Here is a 19,652-nt window from a genome sequence, read left to right as displayed (position 1 = left end):
GGGGGATAAATGGGATTTAATGGGGTTTTGAGGGGGTTAAATGGAGAATAAATGGGATTTAATGGGGATTAAAGGGGGTTAAATGGGATTTATTGGGGTTTTTAGGGGGTTAAACGGGAATTAAATGGGATTTGTTTGGGTTTTAAGGGGGTTAAATGGGGGTTAAAGGGGGTTAAATGGGGAATAAATGGGATTTATTTGGGTTTTGAGGGGGTAAAATGGGATTTAAATGGGATTTAATTGGGTTTTAAGGAGGATAAATGGGATTTAATGGGGGGTTAAATAGGATTTAAATGGGATTTAATTGGGTTTTAAGGGGGTTAGATGGGGATTAAATGGGGAATAAATGGGATTTAATTGGGTTTTAAGGGGGTTAGATGGGGATTAAATGGGGAATAAATGGGATTTAATTGGGTTTTGAGGGGGTTAAATGGGGGCTAAAGGGGGTTAAATGGGGAAAAAATGGAATTTATTTGAGTTTTGAGGGGAGTAAATGGGGGATAAATGGGATTTAATTGGGTTTTAAGGGGGTTAAATGGGGAATAAATGGGATTTATTTGGGTTTTGAGGGGGTTTAATGGGGGTTAAATGGGATTTAATTGGGTTTTGAGGGGGTTAAATGGGGGCTAAAGGGGGTTAAATGGGGAAAAAATGGGATTTATTTGAGTTTTGAGGGGAGTAAATGGGGGATAAATGGGATTTAATTGGGTTTTAAGGGGGTTAAATGGAAAATAAATGGGATTTATTTGGGTTTTGAGGGGGTAAAATGGGATTTAAATGGGATTTAATTGGGTTTTAAGGAGGATAAATGGGATTTAATGGGGGGTTAAATGGGATTTAAATGGGATTTAATTGGGTTTTAAGGGGGTTAGATGGGGATTAAATGGGGAATAAATGGGATTTAATTGGGTTTTGAGGGGGTTAAATGGGGGCTAAAGGGGGGTTAAATGGGGAGAAAATGGAATTTATTTGAGTTTTGAGGGGAGTAAATGGGGGATAAATGGGATTTAATTGGGTTTTAAGGGGGTTAAATGGGGAATAAATGGGATTTATTTGGGTTTTGAGGGGGGTAAATGGAAAATAAATGGGATTTATTTGGGTTTTGAGGGGGTTTAATGGGGGTTAAATGGGATTTATTTGGGTTTTTAGGGGTTAAATGGGGAATAAAGGGGGTTTAGTGGGGTTTGGAGGGGGTTAAAGGGGGTTAAATGGGGAATAAATGGGATTTATTGGGAGTAAAAGGGGGTTAAATGGGATTTAATTGGGGTTTGGAGGGGGTTAAAGGGGGAATAAATGGGATTTAATTATGTTTGGAGGGGTTAAATGGGGATTAAAGGGGAATTAAATGCCCCGATCTATGGGTCTGGGGGTGGATCTATGGGGCAGGGACTGATCTATGGGTCAGGAGTTGATCTATGGGTCAGGGACTGATCTATGGGGCAGGGGGTGATGTGTGGGTCCTGCCCCACAGCCTGAGCTGTGGCAGAAGTGCCTGGGCTGCATCGAGGAGCTGCTGGAGCTGCTCTTTGCCCACCCCAAAATCTGTGGGGCAGGGACCCATCTATGGGTCAGGGACTGATCTATGGGTCAGGGGGTGGATCTATGGGGCAGGACCCAATCTGTGGGTCACACCCCAACTTCTGAGACCAATCTGTGGGTCAGGGCCCAATCTATGGGTCAGGGACTGATCTATGGGGCAGGGGGTGGATCTGTGGGGCAAGACCCAATCTGTGGGTCACACCCCAACTTCTGAGACCAATCTGTGGGTCAGAGCCCAGGTTTTGGGGCTGATCTATGGGTCAGACCCTGATTTATGGGTCAGGGACTGATCTATGGGTCAGGGACCAATCTATGGGGCAGGGGCTGGTCTATGGGTCAGACCCCAATTTGTGAAACTCATCTATGGGTCAGAGCCCAGTTTTTGGGGCCATTCTATGGGTCAGACCCCGATTGATGGGTCAGGAACTGATCTATGGGTCAGGGACTGATCTATGGGGCAGGGGGTGGATCTGTGGGGCAGGACCCAATCTGTGGGTCACACCCCAACTTCTGAGACCAATCTGTGGGTCAGAGCCCAGGTTTTGGGGCCGTTCTATGGGTCAGACCCCAATCTATGGGTCAGGAGTTGATCTATGGGTCAGGGACCAATCTATGGGGCAGGGGCTGGTCTATGGGTCAGAGCCCAGTTTTTGGGGCCATTCTATGGGTCAGACCCCGATTAATGGGTCAGACCCCGGTTTATGGGTCAGGAACTGATCTATGGGGCAGGGGGTGGATCTATGGGGCAGGACCCAATCTGTGGGTCACACCCCAACTTCTGAGACCAATCTGTGGGTCAGAGCCCAGGTTTTGGGGCTGATCTATGGGGCAGGGACTGATCTATGGGGAAGGGGGTGGATCTATGGGGCAGAGACCGATCTATGGGGCAGGGGGTGATGTGTGGGTCCTGCCCCACAGCCTGAGCTGTGGCAGAAGTGCCTGGGCTGCATCGAGGAGCTGCTGGAGCTGCTCTTTGCCCACCCCGAGATCTTCGTGGGCGAGAACGTCCTGGAGGAGTCGGAGAACCTCAACAACCCCGAGCAGGTCCGGGACTTATGGGGCTGAGGGGAGGATCTGTGGGGTTGGGAGGGGGTTTTGGGGTCAGTTATGGGGCTGGGAGGGGGATTTGGGGTCAGTTATGGGGCTGGGAGGGGGATTTGGGGTCACTTATGGGGCAGTTTGGGGTCAGTTATGGGGTTGGGAGGGGGTTTGAGGTCATTTAGGGGGCAGGAAGGGGGTTTGGGGTCACTTATGGGGCAGTTTGGGGTCACTTATGGGGCTGGGAGGGGTTTGGGGTTGGTTATGGGGCAGTTTGGGTTGGTTATGGGGTGGATTGGGGTCAGTTATGGGGCTGGGAGGGGTTTTTGGGTCAGTTATGGGGGGGATTGGGGTCAGTTATGGGGCTGGGGGGGTTGGAATCAGTTATGGGGCTGGGAGGGGGGTTTGGGGTCCTTGGGGGGATCCCAGGGGGATCTCTGTGGGGTTTTGGGGGTCTCTGTGGGTCAGGATTAATTTTGGGGGTCTCTGTGGGTTTTTGGGGGTCTCTGTGGGTCAGGGTGGATTTTTGGGGGTCTCTGTGAATTTTTGGGGGTCTCTGTGGGTTTTTGGGGGTCTCTCTGTGGGGTTTTTGGGAGTCTCTGTGGGTCAGGGTGGATTTTTGGGGGTTTCTCTGGATTTGGGGGGATCTTTGTGGGGTTTTTGGGTCTCTCTGGATTTTTGGGGGTCTCTGGGGGGTTTTTTGGGGTCTCACCCCCCCAAATTTGCAGCCCTACCGAGTCCGGGGGTGTGTCCTGACCCTGGTGGAGCGGATGGACGAGGAGTTCACCAAGATCATGCAGAACACAGACCCCCACTCCCAGGGTGAGCACATTTTGGGGGGTCCCTGGGGGGGTTTGGGGGCTGAGACCCCCCCAAGGGTCACCTGGAGCACCTGAGGGACAGGTGGGACCCTCACCTGGGGGGGTTTGGGGGGTCTTTGGGGTCTTTGAGGGGGTTTTTGGGGGGTTTTAGGGGGGATTTTTGGGATCTTGGGGGATTTTTTGGGGGGATTTTGGGTTTTTTGGGGGGTCCCTGGGGGGTTTGGGGGCTGAGACCGCCCCCAAGGGGTCACCTGGAGCACCTGAGGGACAGGTGGGACCCTCACCTGGGGGGTTTGGGGGGTCTTTGGGGAGATTTTTGGGGTCTTTGGAGGGTTTTGGGGGATTTTTGGGGTCTCTTTGAGGGGTTTTTGGGGGGTTTTGGGGGGTCTTTGGGGGGGTTTGAGGGCTGAGACCCCCCCAAGGGTCACCTGGAGCACATGAGGGACAGGTGGGACCCTCACCTGGGGGGTCCTGAAGGGGTTTGGGGGGTCTTTGGGGAGGTTTTTGGGGGTTTTAGGGGGATTTTGGGGTCTTGGGGGATTTTTTGGGGGGATTTTGGGGTTTTTGGGGGTCTCTGGGGGGGTTTGGGGGCTGAGACCACCCCCAAGGGTCACCTGGAGCACCTGAGGGACAGGTGGGGCCCTCACCTGGGGGGGTTTGGGGGGTCTTTGGGGAGGTTTTTGGGGGGTTTTAGGGGGGATTTTTGGGGTCTCTTTGAGGGGTTTTTGGGGGTTTTGGGGGGTCTCTGGGGGTTTGGGGGCTGAGACCCCCCCAAGGGGTCACCTGGAGCACCTGAGGGACAGGTGGGACCCTCACCTGGGGGGGTTTGGGGGGTCTTTGGGGAGGTTTTTGGGGTCTTTGAGAGGGTTTTGTGGAGGTTTTGGGGGGATTTTGGGGTCTCTTTGAGGGGTTTTGGGGGATTTTGGGGGGTCCCTGGGGGGGTTTGGGGGCTGAGACCCCCCAGGGCTCACCTGGAGCACCTGAGGGACAGGTGAGACCCTCACCTGGGGGGTCCTGGAGGGGTCTGGGGGGTCTTTGAGGGGGTTTTAGGGGGGATTTTTGGGATCTTGGGGGATTTTTTGGGGGGATTTTGGGATTTTTGGGGGGTCTCTGGGGGGTCTTTGGGGGCTGAGACCCCCCCAGGACTCACCTGGAGCACCTGAGGGACAGGTGGGACCCTCACCTGGGGGGGTTTGGGGGGTCTTTGGGGAGTATTTTGGGGTCTTTGGAGGGTTTTGGGGGATTTTTGGGGTCTCTTTGAGGGGTTTTTGGGGGGTTTTGGGGGGTCTTTGGGGGGGTTTGGGGGCTGAGACCCCCCCAAGGGTCACCTGGAGCACCTGAGGGACAGGTGGGACCCTCACCTGGGGGGTCCTGAAGGGGTTTGGGGGGTCTTTGAGGGGGTTTTGTGGAGGTTTCGGGGGGATTTTGGGGTCTTGGGGGATTTTTGGGGGGGTTTTGGGGGGTCTCTGGGGGGTCTTTGGGGGCTGAGACCCCCCCAAGGGTCACCTGGAGCACCTGAGGGACAGGTGGGACCCTCACCTGGGGGGGTTTGGGGGGTCTTTGAGGAGGTTTTGGGGGGGTTGGGGGGGATTTTGGGATTTTTGGGGTCTCTTTGGAGGGTTTTGGGGCAGCTTTGAGGAGTTTTTGGGGGGTCTTTGGGGGGGTTTCGAGGGGTTCCCGTGGCACAGGTGACTCACCTGAGCCCCAGGTGAGCCCCAGGTGTGTCCAGGTGTGTCCAGGTGAGCCCCCAAAGTCCCTGGAGCGTCACCTGGCCTCAGATCTCTCACCTGGGGGGTCACCTGGTTGTTACCTTGGGGGGTTCCCGTGGCACAGGTGACTCACCTGAGCCCCAGGTGAGCCCCAGGTGAGCTCCAGGTGTGTCCAGGTGTGTCCAGGTGAGTCCCCAGAGTCCCTGGAGCATCATCTGGGTCCGAGGTCTTCACCTGAGGGGTCACCTGAGGGTCACCTGGTCGTTACCTGGGGGGGTTCCCGTGGCACAGGTGACTCACCTGAGCCCCAGGTGAGCCCCAGGTGTGTCCAGGTGAGCTCCAGGTGTGTCCAGGTGTGTCCAGGTGAGCCTCCAAACTCCCTGGAGCATCACCTGGGTCCAAGGTCTTCACCTGAGGGGTCACCTGGTTGTTACCTGGGGGGCTTCCCCTAGATCCAGGGGGGTTCCGGCGGCACAGGTGACTCACCTGAGCCCCAGGTGAGCCCCAGGTGAGCCCCAGGTGTGTGTGTCCCCCCCCCCCAGAGTACGTGGAGCACCTGAAGGACGAGGGCCGGGTCTGCGCCATCATCGCGCGGCTCCAGCGCTACCTGCAGGGCAAGGGCAGCCCCGAGGAGCTCTGCAGGGTCTACCTGCGCAGGTGAGGGCGGGGCGGGGCCAGGGGCGGGGCCAGGGGTTACCTGCAGGGCAAGGGCAGCCCCGAGGAGCTCTGCAGGGTCTACCTGCGCAGGTGAGGGCGGGGCGGGGCCGGGGGCGGGGCCAGGGGGGGCCTGCGGGGTCTACCTGTGCAGGTGAGGGCGGGGCGGGGCCGGGGGCGGGGCCGGGGGCGGGGCCAGGGGGGGAGGGGCGTCCCTGCAGGTGTGTTACTTGGGCAGGGAGGGTCTCACCTGTCCTGGGAGGGTGTCACCTGTCTCAGGAGGGTCTCACCTGTCCCCTGAGGGTCTCACCTATCCTAGGAGGGTGTCACCTGTCCCCTGAGGGTCTCACCTGTCCCAGGGAGGTCTCACCTGTCCCCTGAGGGTCTCACCTGTCCCAGAGGGTCTCACTTGGTCAATGAGGGTCTCACTTGTCCTAGGGAGGTCTCACCTGTCCCAGGAGGGTCTCACCTATCCCAGGGTGGTCTCACCTGTCCCAGGGGGGTCTCACCTGTCCCCTGAGGGTCTGACCTGTCCCAGGAGGGTCTCACCTGTCCCAGGGTGGTCTCACCTGTCCCAGGGTGGTCTCACCTGTCCCCTGAGGCTCTCACCTGTCTCACCTGTCCCAGGGAGGTCTCACCTGTCCCTTGAGTGTCTCACCTGGTCAATGAGGGTCTCACCTGTCTCAGGGTGGTCTCACCTGTCCCCTGAGGCTCTCACCTGTCTCACCTGTCCCAGGGAGGTCTCACCTGTCCCTTGAGTGTCTCACCTGGTCAATGAGGGTCTCACCTGTCTCAGGGTGGTCTCACCTGTCCCCTGAGGCTCTCACCTGTCCCAGGGTGGTCTCACCTGTCCCCTGAGGCTCTCACCTGTCCCCTGAGGCTCTCACCTGTCCCGTGAGGGTCTCACCTGTCCCCTGAGTGTCTCACCTGTCCCAAGAAGGTCTCACCTGTCCCAGAGTGGCCTCACCTGTCCCCTGAGCATCTCACCTGTCTCAGGGTGGTCTCACCTGTCCCAGGGAGGTCTCACCTGTCCCCTGAGGCTCTCACCTGTCCCCTGAGGCTCTCACCTGTCCCCTGAGTGTCTCACCTGTCCCCTGAGGCTCTCACCTGTCTCACCTGTCCCCTGAGGGTCTCACCTGTCCCCTGAGGCTCTCACCTGTCTCACCTGTCCCAGGGTGCTCCACACCTACTACAAGTTCGACTACGGCTCCCGGCGCAAGGGGGAGGGGCCTGCGCCGGCCAAGGGCGGGGCCGAGGACGCCTCACCTGCCCAGGTGAGCGCCGGGGCGGGGCCTGAGGGGGCGGAGCCGCCGCAGGTGAAGGCGGGGCCGGAGGAGGAGGAGGAGGAGGAGGAAGACTCGGAGGCGCTGATGGAGAGGCTGTGCAGGTGAGGGCGGGGCTCACCTGGGGGGGCAGGGCTCACCTGTCCCTGAGTGTCTCACCTGTCTCACCTGTCCCCTGAGGGTCTCACCTGTCCCCTGAGTGTCTCACCTGTCCCCTGAGGCTCTCACCTGTCTCAAGGTGGTCTCACCTGTCCCAGGGTGGTCTCACCTGTCCCCTGAGGGTCTCACCTGTCCCAGGAGGGTCTCACCTGTCCCCTGAGGGTCTCACCTGTCCCAGGGTGGTCTCACCTGTCCCCTGATGCTCTCACCTGTCCCCTGAGTGTCTCACCTGTTCCCTGAGTGTCTCACCTGTCATCTGAGTGTCTCACCTGTCCCCTGAGGCTCTCACCTGTCCCAGGGTGGTCTCACCTGTCCCAGGGTGGTCTCACCTGTCCCCCGAGAGTCTCACCTGTCCCCTGAGTGTCTCACCTGTTCCCTGAGTGTCTCACCTGTCATCTGAGTGTTTCACCTGTCCCCTGAGGCTCTCACCTGTCCCAGGGTGGTCTCACCTGTCCCCTGAGTGTCTCACCTGTCCCCTGAGGCTCTCACCTGTCTCAAGGTGGTCTCACCTGTCCCAGGGTGGTCTCACCTGTCCCCTGAGGGTCTCACCTGTCCCAGGAGGGTCTCACCTGTCCCCTGAGGGTCTCACCTGTTCCCTGAGTGTCTCACCTGTCATCTGAGTGTCTCACCTGTCCCAGGGTGGTCTCACCTGTCCCCTGAGGGTCTCACCTGTCCCCTGAGTGTCTCACCTGTCCCAGGGCGCTCTCACCTGTCCCCTGAGGGTCTCACCTGTCCCAGGGTGGTCTCACCTGTCCCCTGACGCTCTCACCTGTCCCCTGAGGCTCTCACCTGTCCCGTAGTGTCCTACTTGTCCCAGGGTGGTCTCACCTGTCTCATGAGGGTCTCACCTGTCCCAGGGTGGTCTCACCTGTCCCCTGAGTGTCTCACCTGTCCCAGGAGGGTCTCACCTGTCCCCCGAGGCCCTCACCTGTCCCAGGGTGGTCTCACCTGTCCCCTGAGTGTCCCACCTGCCTCCTGAGGCCCTCACCTGCCCCCTGAGTGTCTCACCTGTCCCATGAGGGTCTCACCTGTCCCTTGAGGGTCTCACCTGTCCCAGGGTGGTCTCACCTGTCCCCTGATGCTCTCACCTGTCCCCTGAGTGTCTCACCTGTTCCCTGAGTGTCTCACCTGTCATCTGAGTGTCTCACCTGTCCCCTGAGGCTCTCACCTGTCCCAGGGTGGTCTCACCTGTCCCAGGGTGGTCTCACCTGTCCCCTGAGGCTCTCACCTGTCCCCTGACTGTCCCACCTGTCCCCTGAGGCTCTCACCTGTCCCCTGAGGGTCTCACCTGTCCCAGGGTGCTCTCACCTGTCCCCTGAGTCTCTTACCTGTCCCCCGAGGCTCTCACCTGTCCCCTGAGTGTCTCACCTGTCCTAGGCTGGTCTCACCTGTCCCTGGAGTTTCTAACTTGCCCGGGGTGGTCTCACCTGTCCCCTGAGTGTCTCACCTGTCCCCCGAGGCTCTCACTTGTCTCACCTGTCCCAGGGCACTCTCACCTGTCCCCTGAGGGTCTCACCTGTCCCAGGGAGTTCTAATTTATCCGGGATGCTCTCACTTGCCCCCTGAGGCCCTCACCTGCCCCCTGAGAGTCTCACCTGTCTCACCTGTCCCAGAGTGGTCTCACCTGTCCCCTGAGTGTCTCACCTGTGCCAGGAGGTTCTAATTTATCTGGGGTGGTCTCACCTGTCCCCTGAGGCTCTCACCTGCCCCCCGAGGCCCTCACCTGCCCTCTCCCGCCTCACCTGGGCAGGTTCGTGTACGCCAAGGACCGCACGGACCGGATCCGCACCTGCGCCATCCTGTGCCACATCTACCACCACGCCCTGCACAGCCGCTGGTACCGCGCCCGCGACCTCATGCTCATGTCGCACCTGCAGGACAACATCCAGCACGCAGACCCACCTGTGCAGGTGAGGCACACACCTGGGGGGGTGAGACACACACCTGGGGGGGTGAGACACACACCTGGGGGGGTGAGACACACCTGGGGGGTAAAACACACACCTGGGAACTCACCTGGGCAGGTGAGACACACCTGGGGAGGTGAGACACACACCTGGGGGGGTGAGACACACACCTGGGAGGGTAAAACACACACCTGGGGGGGTGAGACACACACCTGGGGGGTAAAACACACACCTGGAGGGGTAAAACACACACCTGGGAACTCACCTGGGCAGGTGAGATGCACCTGGGGGGGTGAGACACACACCTGGGGGGGTAAAACACACACCTGGGCAGGTAAACACACACCTGGGAGGGTAAAACACACACCTGGGGGGGTAAAACACACACCTGGGGAGGCTCATGTCGCACCTGCAGGACAACATCCAGCACGCAGACCCACCTGTGCAGGTGAGGCACACCTGGGGGGGTGAGACACACACCTGGGGGGGTGAGACACACACCTGGGCAGGTAAACACACACCTGGGGGGGTGAGACACACACCTGGGCAGGTAAACACACACCTGGGGGGGTGAGACACACACCTGGGAACTCACCTGGGCAGGTGAGACACACCTGGGGGGGGTGAGACACACACCTGGGGGGGCTCATGTCGCACCTGCAGGACAACATCCAGCACGCAGACCCACCTGTGCAGGTGAGGCACACCTGGGGGGGTCAGAACTCACCTGTCCAGGTGACCTGACCTCACCTGCCCCTCACCTGTCCCCCCCCCAGATCCTCTACAACCACACCATGGTCCAGCTGGGGGTGGGTGGGGCTGGTCAAAACTCACCTGTCCAGGTGATTTGACCTCACCTGTCCCTCACCTGTCCCCCCCCAGATCCTCTACAACCGCACCATGGTCCAGCTGGGGGTGGGTGGGGATGGACAGGACTCACCTGTGCTAGTCAGGGGTGGTCAGGGCTGGTTAAAACTCACCTGTGGCTCACCTGCCCCTCACCTGTCCCTCACCTGTGGCTCACCTGTCCCCCCCCCAGATCCTCTACAACCGCACCATGGTCCAGCTGGGGGTGGGTGGGGCTGGTCAAAACTCACCTGTGCTGCTCTGAGACAGTCAGAACTCACCTGTCCAGGTGACCTGACCTCACCTACCCCTCACCTGTGGCTCACCTGTCCCCCCCCCAGATCCTCTACAACCGCACCATGGTCCAGCTGGGGGTGGGTGGGGCTGGACAGAACTCACCTGTGCTAGTCAGGACTCACCAGGGGTGGGCAGAACTCACCTGTCCAGGTGACCTGACCTCACCTGCCCCTCACCTGTCCCCCTTCAGATCCTCTACAACCGCACCATGGTCCAGCTGGGGCTGGGCGGGGATGGACAGGACTCACCTGTGCTAGTCAGGAGTGGGCAGGACTCACCTGTGGCTCACCTGTGGCTCACCTGTCCCCCCCCAGATCCTCTACAACCGCACCATGGTCCAGCTGGGGGTGGGTGGGGCTGGACACGACTCACCTGTGCTAGTCAGGGGTGGGCAGGACTCACCAGGGGTGGTCAGGACTCACCTGTGGCTCACCTGTCCCTCACCTGTCCCCCCCCAGATCCTCTACAACCGCACCATGGTCCAGCTGGGGGTGGGCGGGGCTGGTCAAAACTCACCTGTCCAGGTGATTTGACCTCACCTGTCCCTCACCTGTCCCCCCCAGATCCTCTACAACCGCACCATGGTCCAGCTGGGGGTGGGCGGGGCTGGACAGGACTCACCAGAGGTGGACAGAACTCACCTGTCCAGGTGACCTGACCTCACCTGTCCCCCCCCAGATCCTCTACAACCGCACCATGGTCCAGCTGGGGGTGGGTGGGGCTGGACAGGACTCACCTGGGTTGGTCAGTGTGGGGTCACACCTGTCCAGGTAAACACATGACACACCTGTGCTGCTCCGAGATGGTCAGGACTCACCTGTGGCTCACCTGCCCCTCACCTGCCCCTCACCTGTCCCCCCCCCAGATCCTCTACAACCGCACCATGGTCCAGCTGGGGGTGGGTGGGGCTGGACAGGACTCACCTGTGCTAGTCAGGAGTGGGCAGGACTCACCAGGGGTGGTCAGGACTCACCTGTGGCTCACCTGCCCCTCACCTGTCCCCCCCCCAGATCCTCTACAACCGCACCACGGTCCAGCTGGGGGTGGGCGGGGCTGGTCAAAACTCACCTGTCCAGGTGATTTGACCTCACCTGCCCCTCACCTGTCCCCCCCCCAGATCCTCTACAACCGCACCATGGTCCAGCTGGGGGTGGGTGGGGCTGGACAGGACTCACCTGTCCCTCACCTGTGGCTCACCTGTGGCTCACCTGTCCCCCCCCAGATCCTCTACAACCGCACCATGGTCCAGCTGGGCATCTGCGCCTTCCGCCAGGGGCTGATCAAGGACGCCCACAACGCCCTGCTGGACATCCAGTCGTCCGGCCGGGCCAAGGAGCTGCTGGGCCAGGGGCTGCTGCTCCGGAGCCTCCAGGAGCGCAACGCGGAGCAGGAGAAGGTGGAGAAGCGCCGCCAGGTGCCCTTCCACATGCACGTCAACCTGGAGCTCCTGGAGTGCGTCTACCTGGTGGCGGCCATGCTGCTGGAGATCCCCTACATGGCCGCCCACGAGTTCGACGCCCGGCGGAGGATGATCAGCAAGCAGTTCCACCACCAGCTCAGGGTGGGGGAGAGGCAGCCCCTGCTCGGTGAGGAGGAGGAGGACAAGGCGGGGGGGTTTTGGGGTGAAAAAGTTGGGTTTTTGGTCGGTGGGGTTGGGGTTGAGGTGTTGGGTTTGGTGGATCGGCCCCATAAGTTGGTTTTTCTGGTGTTGGTTTGGTGGTTCCGCCCCATAAGTTGGTTTTTCCGGTCTTGGTTTGGTGGTTCCGCCCCATAAGTTGGTTTTTCCGGTCTTGGTTTGGTGGTTCCGCCCCATAAGTTGGTTTTTCTGGTGTTGGTTTGGTGGTTCCGCCCCATAAGTTGGTGGTTCTTCGCCTTGAGGTTCCTCAGCCCTGGTTGGTCACTGGGATACGGAATTTGGTCACTCAGACCCAAAAATTGGGTGTTCTGACCCAAAAGTTGGTGGTTTGGACCCATAACTTGGTTTTCCCAGTCTTGGTTTGGTGGTTCCGCCCCATAAGTTGGTTTTTCTTCACCTTGAGGTTCCTCAGGTGATGGTTGGTCATTAGGACTCAAAAGTTGGGGGTTTGGGGTCGAAAGTTGGGTTTTCTGGTCCATGAGTTGGTTTTCCTGGTCTTGGTTTGGTGGTTCGGCCCCATAAGTTGGTTCTTCTTCAGGTTGAGGTTCCTCAGGTGATGGTTGGTCATTGTGACCCAAAAGTTGGTTCTTCTGGCCCAAAAGTTGGGTTTTCTGGTCCATAAGTTGGTTTTTCCGGTCTTGGTTTGGTGGTTCAGCCCCATAAGTTGGTGGTTCTTCACCTTGAGGTTCCACAGGCAACGGTTGGTCATTGGGACTCAAAAGTTGGGTTTTTTTGGTCCATAAGTTGGTTTTTCCAGTCTTGGTTTGGTGGTTCCGCCCCATAAGTTGGTTCTTCTTCACCTTGAGGTTCCTCAGGTGATGGTTGGTCATTGGGACTCAAAAGTTGGGTTTTCTGGTCCATAAGTTTGGGTTTGAGGTGTTGGTTTGGTGGTTCCACCCTGCAGGTTGGTGGTTCTTCTTCACCTTGAGGTTCCTCAGACCACGGTTGGTCACTCAGACCCAAAAGTTGGAGGTTTAGGGTCGAAAGTTGGGTTTTCTGGTCCATAAGTTTGGTTTCCTGGTCTTGGTTTGGTGGTTCTGCCCCATAAGTTGGTGGTTCTTCAGGTTGAGGATCCTCAGACCACGGTTGGTCATCATGATTTGTTAGTTGGTTGTTGGGACCCAAAAATTGGTGTTTCTGACCCAAAAGTTGGTGGTTTGGACCCATAACTTGGTTTTCCCGGTCTTGGTTTGGTGGTTCCACCCCATAAGTTGGTTCTTCTTCACCTTGAGGTTCCTCAGGTGATGGTTGGTCATTGGGACTCAAAAGTTGGGTTTTGGGGTGGAAAGTTTGGGGGTTTTGTGGTCGGTGGGGTTGGGGTTGAGGGGTTGGGTTTGGTGGTTCGGGTCCAGAAGTTGGTTCTGATCCGCGGCTTGGTTGCTCGCCCCGTAACTGGTTGTTCAGCCCCATAAGTGGCTCCTCACCCCGTAACCAGGTTCTCCAGCCCCATAACTGGTTCCTCACCCCATAACTTGGTCCTTCACCCCATAACTTGGTCCTTCAGCCCCATAAGTGATTCCTCACCCCATAACTGGTTCTTCAACCCTATAACTGGTTCCTCACCCCATAACCTGGTTCCTCACCCCATAACTTGGTCCTTCAGCCCCATAAGTGGTTCTTCACCCCATAACTTGGTCCATGAGCTCCATAACTTGGTTCTTCCCCCCATAACCTGGTTCCTCACCCCCTAACTTGGTCCTTCAACCCCATAACTGGTCCTTCAACCCCATAACTGGTTCCTCACCCCATAACTTGGTTCTTCTCCTCCATAACCTGGTTCCTCACCCCATAACTTCATCCTTCAACCCCCTAACTGGTCCCTCACCCCATAACCAGGTTCTCCAGCCCCATAACTGGTTCCTCACCCCATAACTTCATCCTTCAACCCCCTAACTGGTCCCTCACCCCATAACCAGGTTCTCCAGCCCCATAACTGGTTCCTCACCCCATAACTTGGTTCTTCACCCCATATCTTGGTCCTTCAGCCCCATAAGTGGCTTCTCATCCCATAACTTGCTCCATGAGCTCCATAACTGGTCCCTCACCCCGTATCTTGGTTCCTCACCCCATAACTCAGTCCCTCACCCCATAACTTCATTCTTCAGCCCCATAACTTGGTTCTTCACCCCATAACCTGGTTCCTCACCCCATAACTCAGTCCCTCACCCCATAACTCGGTTCCTCACCCCATAACCTGGTTCCCCACCCCATAACTCGGTTCCTCACCCCATAACTTCATTCTTCAACCCCATAAGTGATTCCTCACCCCATAACTCGGTCCCTCACCCCATAACCCGGTTCCTCACCCCATAACTTCATTCTTCAGCCCCATAACTCAGTCCCTCACCCCATAACTCAGTCCCTCACCCCATAACTTGGTTCCTCACCCCATAACTCGGTCCCTCACCCCATAACTCAGTCCCTCACCCCATAACCCGGTCCCTCACCCCATAACTCAGTCCCTCACCCCATAACTCGTTCCTTCAGCCCCATAAGTAGTTTCTCACCCCATAACTTGGTTCCTCACCCCATAACCCGGTCCCTCACCCCGTAACTCAGTCCCTCACCCCATAACTCGGTCCCTCACCCCATAACTCAGTCCCTCACCCCATAACTCAGTCCCTCACCCCATAACTCGGTCCTTCAGCCCCATAAGTAGTTTCTCAACCCCATAACTTGGTTGTTCACCCCATAACCAGGTTCTCCAGCCCCATAAGTGGTTCCTCACCCCATAACCCGGTCCCTCACCCCATAACCTGGTCCCTCACCCCATAACCTGGTCCCTTACCCCCTAACTTGGTTCCTCACCCCATAACTCAGTCCCTCACCCCATAACTCGTTCCTTCAGCCCCATAAGTAGTTTCTCACCCCATAACTTGGTTCCTCACCCCATAACCCGGTCCCTCACCCCATAACTCGGTCCCTCACCCCATAACTCGGTCCCTCACCCCATAACTCAGTCCCTCACCCCATAACTCGTTCCTTCAGCCCCATAAGTAGTTTCTCAACCCCATAACTTGGTTGTTCACCCCATAACCAGGTTCTCCAGCCCCATAAGTGGTTCCTCACCCCATAACCCGGTCCCTCACCCCATAACTCAGTCCCTCACCCCATAACTCGTTCCTTCAGCCCCATAAGTAGTTTCTCAACCCCATAACTTGGTTGTTCACCCCATAACCAGGTTCTCCAGCCCCATAAGTGGTTCCTCACCCCATAACCCGGTCCCTCACCCCATAACCTGGTCCCTCACCCCATAACCCGGTCCCTCACCCCATAACTCAGTCCCTCACCCCATAAGTGGTTCCTCACCCCATAACCCGGTCCCTCACCCCATAACCTGGTCCCTTACCCCCTAACTTGGTTCCTCACCCCATAACTCAGTCCCTCACCCCATAACTCGGTCCCTCACCCCATAAGTGGTTCCTCACCCCATAACCCGGTCCCTCACCCCATAACCTGGTCCCTCACCCCCTAACTTGGTTCCTCACCCCATAACTCAGTCCCTCACCCCCTAACTCGTTCCCCCAGCCCCCTAACCGCCCCCCAGCCCCCTAACTGCCCCCCAGCCCCCTAACCGCCCCCCGGTGCCCCCCAGGCCCGCCGGAGTCGATGCGGGAGCACGTGGTGGCGGCGTCCAAGGCCATGAAGACGGGGGACTGGCGGCGCTGCCACCGCTACGTCGTCAACGAGAAGATGAACGGGAAGGTCTGGGACCTGTTCCCCGAGGCCGACCAGGTGCGCGCCATGCTCGTCAGGTGAGGGGCACGCGGCGGGGCAGCGGGGGGCCTGGAGGGGGGCGGGAGGGGGGTCAGTCCATGGGTTGGTCAATGGGTCAGTCCATGGGTGATTGGGTCACTCCATGGGTCAATCCATGGGTCAGTCCATGGGTAACTCCAGGGGTCAGTCCGTGGGTCAGTCTGTGGTCAATCCATGGGTTGGTCAATGGGTCAGTCCATGGTTAATCCATGGGTCAGTCCATGGGTCATTGGGTCAATCCATGGGTCAATCAATGGGTCAATCCATGGGTTGGTCAATGGGTCAGTCTATGGGGTCATTGGGTCACTCCATGGGTCAATCCATGGTCAATCCATGGGTTGGTCAATGGGTCAGTCCATGGGTTGGTCAGTGGGTCACTCCAGGGGTCAGTCCATGGGTCAGTCCATGGGTCAGTCCATGGGTCATTGGGTCATTCCAAGGGTCAATCAATGGGTCAATTCATGGGTGAGTCCATGGGTCAATCCGTGGTCAATCCAGGGGTCATTCCATGGGTCAGTCAATGGGTCACTCCATGGGTTGGTCAATGGGTCAGTCCATGGGTCAGTCCATGGGTCAGTCCGTGGTCAATCCATGGGTCATTGGGTCAGTCCAGGGGTCAGTCAGTGGTTAATCCATGGGTTGGTCAATGGGTCACTCCAGGGGTCAGTCCATGAGTTGGTCAATGGGTCAATCCGTGGTCAATCCAAGGGTCATTCCATGGGTCAGTCAATGGGTCACTCCATGGGTCACTCCATGGGTCAGTCCAGGGGGCGGTCAGTGGTCAGTCCAGGGGTCAGTCCATGGGTCAGTCAATGGGTCAGTCCATGGTCAGTCCATGGTCAGTCCATGGGTTGGTCAATGGGTCAGTCCATGGGTCATTGGGTCAATCTATGGGTCAATCAATGGGTCAATCCATGGGTTGGTCAATGGGTCAGTCTATGGGGTCATTGGGTCACTCCATGGGTCAATCCATGGTCAATCCATGGGTTGGTCAATGGGTCATTCCATGGGTTGGTCAGTGGGTCACTCCAGGGGTCAGTCCATGGGTCAGTCCATGGGTCAGTCCATGGGTCATTGGGTCATTCCAAGGGTCAATCAATGGGTCAATCCATGGGTGAGTCCATGGGTCAATCCATGGGTCAGTCCATGGGTTGGTCAATGGGTCAGTCAATGGGTCAGTCCATGGTCAGTCCATGGTCAATCCATGGGTTGGTCAATGGGTCAGTCCATGGGTTGGTCAGTGGGTCACTCCAGGGGTCAGTCCATGGGTCAGTCCAGGGGTTGGTCAATGGGTCAGTCCATGGGTCAGTCCATGGGTAACTCCAGGGGTCAGTCCGTGGGGCGGTCAGTGGGTCAGTCTGTGGTTAATCCATGGGTTGGTCAGTGGGTCAGTCCAGGGGTTGGTCAGTGGGTCACTCCAGGGGTCACTCCATGGGTAACTCCAGGGGCCAGTCCGTGGGTCAGTCCGTGGTCAATCCATGGGTTGGTCCATGGGTCACTCCATGGGTTGGTCAGTGAGTCACTCCATGGGTCATTGGGTCACTCCAGGGGTCAATCAATGGGTCAGTCCATGGGTTGGTCAGTGGGTCAGTCCATGGTCAGTCCATGGGTTGGTCAATGGGTCACTCCATGGGTTGGTCAGTGGGTCAGTCCATGGTTAATCCAGGGGTCATTGGGTCAGTCCAGGGGTCACTCTATGGGTTGGTCAGTGGGTCAGTCCAGGGGTCACTCTATGGGTTGGTCAATGGGTCAGTCCATGGGTCAGTCCATGGGTCAGTCCATGGTTAATCTATGGGTCATTGGGTCAGTCCAGGGGTCAGTCAGTGGGTCAATCCATGGGTTGGTCAATGGGTCACTCCATGGGTGAGTCCATGGGTCAGTCAATGGGTCACTCCATGGGTTGGTCAATGGGTCACTCCATGGTTAATCTATGGGTCATTGGGTCACTCCATGGGTCAGTCCATGGGTCAATCCATGGGTCAATCCATGGGTTGGTCAGGGGTCAGTCCAGGGGTCAGTCCAGGGGGTGGTCAGTGGGTCAGTCCAGGGGTCAGTCCAGGGGTCAGTCCATGGTCAGTCCATGGGTCAGTCCATGGGTTGGTCAATGGGTCACTCCATGGTTAATCCATGGGTCAGTCCATGGGTCATTGGGTCACTCCATGGGTCAGTCAATGGGTCACTCCATGGGTGAGTCCATGGGTCAGTCCGTGGTCACTCCATGGGTTGGTCAGTGGGTCATTCCATGTTCAATCCATGGGTCATTGGGTCACTCCACGGGTCACTCCATGGGTCACTCCGTGGTCACTCTGTGGTCACTCAGTGGTCAGTGGTCACTCAGTGCTCAGTGGTCACTCAGTGGTCACTCAGTGGTCACTCAGTGGTCAGTGGTCACTCAGTGGTCACAGTGGTCACTCAGTGGTCACTCAGTGGTCACTCGGTGGTCACTCGGTGGTCACTCGGTGGTCACTCAGTGGTCACTCGGTCCCTCCGCAGGAAGATCCAGGAGGAGTCCCTCCGCACCTACCTGTTCACCTACAGCAGCGTCTACGACTCCATCAGGTACGGGGGGCGTGGCCTGGGGGGGCGTGGCCATGCCCAGGTGTGGGGGGCGTGGCCCCTCTGACCCCGCCCACCCTCCCTCATTAGCATAGGCGGCCATATTTGACCTACAACCACTCACCTGGGCGGGGTTTGGGGTGGGCGTGGCCGCTCCCAGGTGGGCTGGGCGTGGCCCAGGTGTGGGGGGCGTGGCCACAGTGACCACACCCACCCTCCGTCATTAGCATAGGCGGCCATATTTGATCTACAGCCGCTCACCTGGGTGTGGTTTGGGGTGGGCGTGGCCACTCCCAGGTGAGCTGGGCGTGGCCCAGGTGTGGTGGGCGTGGCCCCGGTGACCACGCCCACCCTCCCTCATTAGCATAGGCGGCCATGTTTGACCTACAGCCACTCACCTGGGCGGGGTTTGGGGTGGGCGTGGCCGCTCCCAGGTGGGCTGGGCGTGGTCCAGGTGAGGTGGGCGTGGCCCAGGTGAGGTGGGCGTGGCCCCTCTGACCCCGCCCACTCTCCCTCATTAGCATAGGCGGCCATATTTGACCTACAGCCACTCACCTGGGCGGGGTCGGGAGTGGGCGTGGCCGCTCCCAGGTGGGCTGGGCGTGGCCCAGGTGTGGTGGGCGTGGCCCCGGTGACCCCGCCCCCCCTCCCTCACTAGCATGGAGACGCTGGCGGCCATGTTTGAGCTGGACCTGCCCACGGTGCACGGCATCATCAGCAAGATGATCATCGGGGAGGAGCTCATGGTGAGGGGGGCGGGGCCTGGGGGGGGGCGTGGCCTGGGCGGGGCAGGTGAGGGGAGGGGCGGGGTGAGGGGCAAAGGGTTGGGGGAAATTGGGGAGATTTGGGGTAAGTTTGGGGTGGTTTTGGGGTTACCTGTGGCACAGGTGTGCCGGGGGGTGGGTGTGGCTCACCTGGCCACGCCCCCTTGCTGTCCGTGGCCCAACCAGAGAGCGGAGAGAAGGGAGGGGAGGAACACCTTGAGACACACCTGGGGTGGTCGCGGGGCTGTTTTGGGGTTACCTGTGGCCCAGGTGTGACCAGGTGTGGGCGTGGCTCACCTGGCCACGCCCTTCAGACATCCCTGGACCAACCAGAGAGCGGAGAGAAGAGGGGAGGAGCATTTTGAGACACACCTGGGGTGGTCATGGGGTGGTTCTGGGGTTACCTGTGGCCCAGGTGTGTCGGGGGTGGGCGTGGCTCACCTGGCCACGCCCTCCCGGTGCCAGGCGTCGCTGGACCAGCCGACGGCGACGGTGATGATGCACCGGACGGAGCCGACGGCGACGCAGAACCTGGCGCTGCAGCTGGCCGAGAAGCTGGGCAACCTGGTGGAGAACAACGAGCGCGTCCTCGACCAGCGCCAGGGCGCCTACGGGGGGTACTTCCGGGGTGAGCGCACCTGGGCACACCTGGGGGGCACCTGGGGGGGAGATGGGGGCACCTGGGGG

The 19,652-nt window shown here is 58.7% G+C and overlaps 1 protein-coding gene and 4 long non-coding RNA genes across 10 annotated transcripts in view; 2 read left to right on the top strand and 3 right to left on the bottom strand.

Moving 5' to 3' along the window:
• LOC127464758 (eukaryotic translation initiation factor 3 subunit C-like) overlaps positions 1 to 19,652 on the top strand; it is a 49,946-nt gene that overhangs the window by 27,836 nt on the left and 2,458 nt on the right. The window contains exons 12-21 of the mRNA XM_051775242.1: positions 2,458 to 2,583; positions 3,306 to 3,399; positions 5,650 to 5,764; positions 6,936 to 7,148; positions 8,954 to 9,113; positions 11,476 to 11,839; positions 15,485 to 15,644; positions 18,139 to 18,204; positions 18,860 to 18,947; positions 19,431 to 19,593. Of these exons, the coding sequence (XP_051631202.1) occupies positions 2,458 to 2,583; positions 3,306 to 3,399; positions 5,650 to 5,764; positions 6,936 to 7,148; positions 8,954 to 9,113; positions 11,476 to 11,839; positions 15,485 to 15,644; positions 18,139 to 18,204; positions 18,860 to 18,947; positions 19,431 to 19,593 (1,549 nt within the window). The remainder of the gene's footprint in view (positions 1 to 2,457; positions 2,584 to 3,305; positions 3,400 to 5,649; positions 5,765 to 6,935; positions 7,149 to 8,953; positions 9,114 to 11,475; positions 11,840 to 15,484; positions 15,645 to 18,138; positions 18,205 to 18,859; positions 18,948 to 19,430; positions 19,594 to 19,652) is intronic.
• On the bottom strand, positions 6,186 to 8,094 carry LOC127464762 (uncharacterized). Its single transcript, XR_007901597.1, has 5 exons — positions 8,032 to 8,094; positions 7,713 to 7,792; positions 7,333 to 7,392; positions 6,460 to 6,548; positions 6,186 to 6,330 (listed from the first exon to the last, which is right to left on the bottom strand). It is a non-coding gene; the product is annotated as an uncharacterized LOC127464762 (long non-coding RNA).
• Positions 9,143 to 10,436, bottom strand: LOC127464764 (uncharacterized). Of its 5 annotated transcripts, none has more exons than XR_007901603.1 (3): positions 10,376 to 10,436; positions 9,692 to 9,724; positions 9,143 to 9,187 (listed from the first exon to the last, which is right to left on the bottom strand). It is a non-coding gene; the product is annotated as an uncharacterized LOC127464764 (long non-coding RNA). The 5 variants fall into 5 exon arrangements; XR_007901599.1 differs by having other exon boundaries at positions 9,164 to 9,187; positions 9,671 to 9,724; XR_007901602.1 differs by lacking the exon at positions 9,143 to 9,187 and adding an exon at positions 9,255 to 9,280 and having other exon boundaries at positions 9,673 to 9,724.
• Positions 13,427 to 14,418, bottom strand: LOC127464761 (uncharacterized). 2 transcript variants are annotated; one of them, XR_007901596.1, is made up of 3 exons: positions 14,245 to 14,418; positions 14,044 to 14,083; positions 13,427 to 13,662 (listed from the first exon to the last, which is right to left on the bottom strand). It is a non-coding gene; the product is annotated as an uncharacterized LOC127464761 (long non-coding RNA). The 2 variants fall into 2 exon arrangements; XR_007901595.1 differs by having other exon boundaries at positions 14,265 to 14,418.
• LOC127464763 (uncharacterized) lies at positions 15,858 to 17,210 on the top strand. Its single transcript, XR_007901598.1, has 3 exons — positions 15,858 to 15,890; positions 16,199 to 16,268; positions 17,165 to 17,210. It is a non-coding gene; the product is annotated as an uncharacterized LOC127464763 (long non-coding RNA).

Source organism: Manacus candei, unplaced genomic scaffold (assembly GCF_025592945.1).
Source record: "Manacus candei isolate 608988 ecotype Guabito, Panama unplaced genomic scaffold, ASM2559294v1 h1tg000268l, whole genome shotgun sequence".
NCBI classification, from domain to species: Eukaryota; Metazoa; Chordata; class Aves; order Passeriformes; family Pipridae; genus Manacus; species Manacus candei.
The sequence above is the reverse complement of the archived record's forward strand: the minus strand, read 5'-3'. Positions and strand labels throughout refer to the sequence as shown.